Source organism: Mus caroli, chromosome X (genome assembly GCF_900094665.2).
Source record: "Mus caroli chromosome X, CAROLI_EIJ_v1.1, whole genome shotgun sequence".
In the NCBI taxonomy this organism is placed as follows: domain Eukaryota; kingdom Metazoa; phylum Chordata; class Mammalia; order Rodentia; family Muridae; genus Mus; species Mus caroli.
This window is the reverse complement of record NC_034589.1, coordinates 78851271-78859482: the sequence shown is the minus strand read 5'-3', so window position 1 is coordinate 78859482 and position 8212 is coordinate 78851271. Positions and strand designations below refer to the sequence as shown.

General features: G+C 34.8%; 1 protein-coding gene across 4 annotated transcripts in view; it reads right to left on the bottom strand.

The window, feature by feature from the left end:
- Dmd (dystrophin) overlaps window positions 1–8212 on the bottom strand; it is a 2293239-nt gene that overhangs the window by 1417541 nt on the left and 867486 nt on the right. For all 4 annotated transcript variants that reach the window (XM_029473189.1, XM_021152893.1, XM_029473188.1 and 1 more), the window contains exon 17: window positions 3392–3567. In XM_029473189.1, coding sequence (XP_029329049.1) covers window positions 3392–3567 — 176 coding nt within the window. The remainder of the gene's footprint in view (window positions 1–3391; window positions 3568–8212) is intronic.

The following is an 8212-nucleotide window of genomic DNA, read 5'->3' as shown; positions in this document are numbered from 1 at the left end:
TATATATATATATATATATATATATATCAATAACTCAAGCACTATTACCACTTCTACCTCTAATTTACTACCACCACCATTCTCACAAAATCCATCAATTCCATGAACATTTAAAAAACAAAATCTTTATTGAAATTCTACTCCTTCATAGGCATCAAATTCAGTGCTTCTTAATCTTTACTATGCATGGTAATGTATAAACTATTGAGTCAGATGAGTACGTTTTAAGTAATTTTTCTGATGTCATAGGTTAATATTTAAAACAAGCAATTTTCAAACCTTGCTAAACTTGTTTCCAAGTTTTGCTACTCATCTGGACATACAGGCCACACATTACATCTAAAATATGTGTGCAGTATAATTGGGAACAATAAAAATGGAAATTGAAGCACTAACTGGATTCAGATATAGAAATACCGACACTTTAGCACCTGTATCTGAGGGAAGAGTTCATATATAGAGCAACATGACTTGGGAGTCATTCCACAAATCCATGAGAGAGGACAAATGAGATGAGTCTCAAAGGCAAAAGATTTTGGCTTATGAGATACTCTCATAGGATTAGGCTAAAATGAAAACTTGTGAAAATGGCAGGGGATGAACTATACATAATGATAGATGCTGAACAAGAACATTTTTAAAGAAGGGCAATTAACAGAACACAAGTACAAATTTCACAGTGAAATGTAATTGTTTCAAATATGGGAGACAGGTACTGGCTAACATAAAGTTTTTAGTCATAATTTTATGAAACTCCTTTAATCACATTCTATACAATAAACATTTATTAATTACTAAATTTAATTGCTTAAAAATGCTTCTTCTTTTGCTCTTTGTTCAGTTTAAACTCATCATTGTAGAGTCTATATAGTTTGTCTATATAATTATCCTGTTCAAAGCAAGACACCTGGAGAGTTCACGCTAGGGCTAAGCATAATTATTCTGGGACAAGTATAATTAGACAGCTTCAAGTAAACCATGACATAATAGCACCTTAGTCTTTGACCTACTGAAGAGATATTTTGCTATGCAGTCCATGTTGAAATCTAAGCCCAGGCACTCTGTATCTATGTATAATACTAATAATGTCTATATCTATTATAGAAAGTTATCGTGAAAATTAATGTTATTCAGTTAAAGAATAGAATATTGTTATAAGCATATAATGATATCCCCCCAAAACTGCTGGGTTTTATTGAAGTCATCTGTATATTTCCTTTTATTCTTTCAACCCAGTCATTTACAATAACCATGGGGAACATATGATCAAACAGAAGTAGGTGACCACTTTCTCTTTCACTACATATTCTTTCTTTAAAGAAATAAATCAAAACATGAATTTCAAAGCAAATACAATCTCAGTCCAAGAGGCAGAAAGAAATGCTTGAATATAGAATAGACTGGATCAACTAACTTTGCTGCTGTTTATGTAAGTCTCTTTCTCTTCAGAAACATTACAATCATTGCGAAGCATATACCCAAAAGTGATGATCCTACTAAGCTTCTTCTATAGATATTTAATGTGACATTAAGTATATTAGTGGAAATGTTATTAGAAAAATGTGCAAATTAAGAAACTTACTGATTTATTTGTGCCATTATAATTTTTCCTCACCATTAGTGAATAGTGACATTTCTACTACTGTAGCAATGAGACTGTGAAATTTCTCCCTAAAATGGATGCACTATGTTATTCAAAGTTCATGAACGACTTGACCAGACTAAAGAGCAGCAAACATTCATTTCTGTTATATTACATAGGTTTTGTGAGGGGCCATAGAATTATAGATACATTTTTTTTTAAATTCTGCTTTTGTCATTTGAAAGAATCATCAGTGATAAAAGTTTGAATAAACAGGACTGTGTTTTAAATGAAGACCCTGAAATTTGAAATTTGTATAATTGGAAGTCATGAAGTATTACTCTGATTTTTTTAACCCCTCAAAATACAGTATCATGGCTCAGTGTGTAAAACCCTTGCTACAAAAGCATAGTGTTTAGAGTTCAAATTCATGTATCACACATAAAAAGTGGGTGTAGTAGTTTTCATTTGTAATACCAGTGTTCCTAATGTGAGACTCAAAGCAGGGACAGGAGAATCCCTGGAAGCTCACTTTTTAGTTGCCTATGGAATAGTGAACAATGGCAACAATAATAACAAAAACAAGAAAAGTGGAACTCAAGGACTGACACCGACATTGTCCTCCCCCATCCATACATGCACTGTGGCATGCACATGTCAATGTTACCAAAAGAATATGTAAATATGTAAACATATTATCCAACCACATCCATATAGACAACTCTCATACACATGAATGTTAATTAGTATATAAGTACTAATTCTTAGTTCGTTACTCATAGAGAAAAAAGCAATAGGCTAGCTGTCTTCTAGTATGTAGAATCCTGTAGTAGACAGTTAGCTCAGCAAAACAGAAATGTTTGGAAGCCCAAGACATAGTTCATTATTTTCAAATTAAAATTTATCATTAATAAATGAATAAAAATGATAGAATAATATATTAAAATAATTTTTAAGATGTTTCTTTTCCTTTGCTAAGAATATTTGACATACTATTTTTAGGTATGTATTCTTCTTGTACTTCTATACTCTGGTCTATGCAAATTCTAATGTCAAGTGTTCTATACATTCCTGAGCATATGCTACTTAGAAACATAAGACATATTGCAATGTGTTTTCTTAATCTTAAAATTACAATAATGGTTCTGGGATGGAAATTGTACCATTTTATGTTTTTCATGTCAGTTCTGCCTTTATGCATTTTGCCATGATTTTAATATGTCCACTGATTTACATAATACCTAACATATCCAATGTCTACTTAAGAATCTTCACAAAACGATCATTTAAAAATTCTAACACCTTCGAGATAAGACTTTATAAATATCAAAGAACAGGAAATCTGTTCTGTAATTACTTCTGATTTAGGATGTGCAGATTGAGACATTATGTTCTATAAAGCAGCAGAATGGATCTCACCTATTAGAGGTGTACTTCTTCAGGAAATTGCACTTCCCATTACTAGAAGAAAGCCATTTAATGCAAAAGTAATGCCTGAACAAGCAGGCAGGTCTCTTATAAGGAAAACCAAACCAAACCAAAATAAAACTGGACATTTCAGGATTAAAATGTGCCATGGCTGTTCATTACTTGTACTTTCTCTTTCAATTTCAGAAAAGAGCATTTCCATTAGGCCTCCAGTTATTGGCATAATAATTTCTTGGGTAAATTTTAAAACATCTTATTATTTTTCTCACTATTTAATTGACATTACAAAGTACTCAAGTTTTGGGAAATGTGATTCAACTATAAACATGAGTCTCATGGAAATGACCTTTCCTGCTTAAAAATGAATCTTGATGTACTCACCTTTTCCTGAGTTCAGAATCCACAATTATCTGCCTCTTCTTTTGAGGAGGTGGTGGTGGAAGTTCCTCTTGGGCATGTTTTACCATGATTTGTTCCCTTGTGGTCACCATAGTTACCGTTTCCATTACAGTTGTCTGTGTTAGGGATGGTTGAGTGGTGGTGACAGCCTGTGAAATCTGTGAGAAATATTGAAACAGAGGTCAGACACTGCTTGTAAAGACTTCTTGGAGTAGTGAAGAAAAATAATGAGAAACTGTTCCTGCTTGTTGGTAGATTGACCTTCAGATCAAACCAACACCATATTAAATCTGAATCAAATTATTTCATCTGACTTAAATTATGTTGACTAAAACAGTAAAGCTAGGTAATGTGAAAATCAGATGTAAATGGTGACTCTGAGGTGAACTGGAAAAACTTCAGGAGGTAAAGAAAACAAAACAAAAACAAAACAAACAGAAAGGATGCCACTCTATCATTGAGGCATACTAAATAAAATGTTCACAACATTAAGATAAATTTTACTAAAGCATCTGAGTACAATTTCTAACATCTGGGACATTGTATATATGCGTTAATAGTTTTTCAATTATTTCAGATTTAAAAAGACGCTCGAATGAAGAAAAACCTGTAAAAATTAATTACATTAAATACAGTTTAAAATAAAATTTTGATTTCATAATGATTATTTTGATCAAGACACATTTAAAATGATAATCAGTTAAAGTTCAGAATAAAATGCCATTGAATAATGTTGGCATCTTTCAAAATTTCAGTAGAAGGCCAATATGAAGTAAATATTAATCCATGAGTATCTATGAGTTTCATCTTATTCAAAGGTTTAGGTTAAATTACTCTCTGTATAAGCCACTGAATATGTTCGAATGCATGAGTTTATGAGTTTGTCCTTATAGATGTTTGTTTTAGAATTATATTCCCCTTCTGATCAGACATATTTGGAGAGAGATAGTTCACAAATTTGGCCTAATATATGTGATATACATCATGACACTTATCATCTCAACATGCAAGACAATATCAGACAGACAAGTTGTACAAAATGACATATTCGTTCCCCTTAAGTTTTCCACTTATCTTCCTCACAGTGTTCATTTTATTATAGCCATAAGTTATCTTTGGAATATTAATGACAGCCTGTGAGGAGCAGGTGTGGCAGTAGTCCCAAGATGGCGCCCGGGACTGCAGCTAAGTCTTATGACTTGCACCTGACTTCCTCATACACTTGAAAATAAGCCACAACCATCGTGAGAACTGTGCAGGTGCACCATGATGCTCGAGGTATAAACAACTCTTTATTTGGTGGAGACACGCCCCTGCCACCCTGATTGGCTGAAGCCACGTGCCTGGTGAGGTGAGATGGCCTGCCATGAGTGGATGGGGGCTGAGAGTATGTAAGAGTGAGAGGCCAGGGGTTCGGGGGTGAGAGATATGAAGGGGAAAATAGATGAAAAGGGAGAGAGATGAAGACTGAAGCTTGCTGAATAAACTGCTGTTAGAAGAACTGGTGGTCGTGTCGTTCTTGCTGGTCGAGAGCGGATGCGACAATAGCCCTTCGTAACCAATTTATTTGGAAGATTTATTTCCAACAAGAACAACGAAAGCCTGCAATAGTTCTGCTATTGGCTATTAACACAAGAACAAGTATTTTGCTGCAACCAAGAATTGTTAAATAGACTTTCCTGAACTTTCTAAGAAATATGAGAAGTGTACCACACCCCCCTGACTGAGTGTTAACTGATTCTTTCCATTGGAAGAAATTTGGGAAGAGTCATGATAAAAATCAGAGTGCACATGGAGCGACCCATGGCTCCAGCTGCAAATGTAGCAGAGGGTGACCTTGTCTGGCATCAATGGGGATAGAGCCCCTTGGTCCTGTGGAGGCTCAAAGCCTCAACATAGGAGAATGCCAGGGCACTGAGGCAGGAGGGGGTGAGTAGGAGGGGACACCCTCACAGAGGCAGAGAAGGGGAGGGAAGGGGGTTTAACTGGAAAGGGGGATAACATTTGAAACATAAATAAATAAAACAATCAATACATTTTTTAAAGAGTTATTTGTTTCATCTTTTAAATTAGCCACAAAAGAATGAAATCTTACAACAAGCTACCATCTGAAAATATTGGTTCAATCATATGTATTTAAAATACTTGCCACTGGACAAACAATATGTTGATTCCCTCTATTTTATTAGCTGCTATGGAAAACAAGCAAACATTCAACCACCACCACAACAAAAAATCCAACAAACATCAAGAGATACTGAAGTTTTACATACACCAAGTGCAAGTTATCTTTTATCTTCTCTAAACCCTTCAAAAATTCATTATTCAGAATCAATCACTGAGTTATGAGCAACTTTAATTACATATTCCAATGACAGGTTATATCAAGATTAAAGCAAAAGGCAACAGTTTTAAAATTGCTTAAAATATAAACTCAAATATAATTGCACCTAGCACAAAAAGAACACTAAAGGAACACTTTAAGTTTGCTTTTATTCTGAAAGAAAAATATAGTTTTATTTGGATTCCAAGAACCTTTTTATTGTAATATTTTTAATGAACATTGGAGAGAGGGAACATGTACAGCCTACCTCCAGCACAAATCAGGGCATCAAATGAGGGATGTGGTTGCCATCCCACAGTCACAACTCTGACCCATAATTGTAACTGTCTGAAAGAATTACAGGGATGGAAATGGTGCAAAGCCTGAGGAAAAGAAGGACCAGCATCAGGCTGAAGTGGGATTCAGCTCAAAGGGAGGTCCCAAGGCCTGACACTATTACTGAAGCTATGGAGCACTCACAAAAAGGGACCTATCATGACTGCCCTCTGAAAGACCAACAAACAGCTGAAATAATCAGATGCAAATATTTACACCAAATCAATGGACAGAATCTTCTGACCCCTGTGGTTGAATTAGGGGAAAGCTGGAATAAGCTGAGGAGGAGGGTGACCCTGTAGGAGAATGAAAAATATCAATTAACCTGGACCCCACTGAAATCACCAACCAGCCTGCATATGTCAGCTGATATGAGTCCCCCCCCCCAATATATACAGCAGAGGACTGCTGGGTCTGGACTCAGTCAGAAGATGCACCTAACCCTGGACTGGAGGTCCCAGGAAGTGGGGAGGTCTGATGGGGTCCAGGATAGGGGGATACATCCTCTTAGAGATAGGGGGAGGTGGAACAGTCAGAAGGTGGACCAGGAGAGGGGGATAGATCCTCTTAGAGATAGGGGGGAGGTGGGGGAGGTGGAACAGTCAGAAGGTGGACCAGGAGGGGAATAAAAATCTGGACTGTAAAAAATAATCAAATAAATTAAAAAAAATAAAATCCGTGTCTCATGAATATGCTAAGACAAGTATACTGGGCAAATATCATACTTAAGGGGTGACAAAAGTAAATGCCAACAGTGGTTAGGTAACTAAATTTATTTTTAATATTAATGGCTGTTCTGTTTTGTCACCAATATTAAGGTTAAAAAAACCCTTCATGAATGGGAACTGACATTGGGATAATGAGAACAATTAGAGTTAAATACTCAAAGGACATCATAAAAGAAATCACTCTTGACTTTGAAATACAATACTACATAATAATTAAGAGAGTTCATTCTATGAAGTTGTCTCTTCAGTTTTATGTGATTTTTTTTCCTTCATTTGTGCTGTTAGTACAAAATATATCAGAAAGAAAAGGCACAGAGTATATTCTGGATTCATATTGAAGATAAAATTTGTGCATTTGTGTTAGTTAGCAGCACCTGCAAAAATGCAAAAGCAATGACATTTAATATTCTAACTTACCTAACTTTCTACCATATGCCATCTGAGATGGAAGTGATTAAACATTTTATAGCTAGTATTTATGAAGGGTGTAGCCATAAAATACTTATTTACATGTCATTTCATTTATTCTCAATAGGCAGTAAATAATAGATAGATAGATTACAATTAATTTAAATATATATTCATAGTAACTGAAGCATATAAATAACAACAGTCATTCTTATTAAAGTAGAAGTGGAATTGCATTTTCATCCCTATATTCCATCTGCCTTTGACGTTAATGTAGGTGAGATAAAGTAGAAATCCCTTCATTAACTCACATATTTATATAGAATTTCAGCCAAAAGAACATACCAAAGACATTAAAGACTAGACATTTGCTAAAGATATCATTTTGGCTTAATTTTTACTTAATAAGTAAATTAAATATTGCATGTTTTAACTCAGTCTAAATCAAATTTTAGTGTTCATAATGATTTCACTTATGGTAGGTAATAAAAGGGAAATTCAAGGCAGACTGTACTGATATCCAAAGCCAGTGTCAAGTACTGATTTTCATTGAGGACATCAAAATGATACTTAATTTCTAAAGAAACTTGAGGTCTAACTTCACATTTTTTTCCTAAGAAAATCTTTAACGTGAATAATTATCCACCCAGATGCCCCTCAACAGAGGAAAGGATACAGAAAATGTGGTACATTTACACAATGGAGTACTACTCAGCTATTTTTTTTTAAAGGACAACATTTAATTGGGACTGGTTTACAGATTCACGGATTCAGTCCAGTATCATCAAGGTGAGAACATGGCATCCAGGCAGGCATGGTACAGGAGGAGCTGAGAGTTCTACATCTTTCATCTTAAGCTGCTAGCAGAACACCGGCATCTAGGCGAAATGTTTTGTAGATACCTCTTTTTTTTTATCTTTTTTTAATTTTTAATATTTTTATTACATATTTTCCTCAATTACATTTCCAATGCTATCCCAAAAGTCCCCCATAGCGCCCCCCACTTCC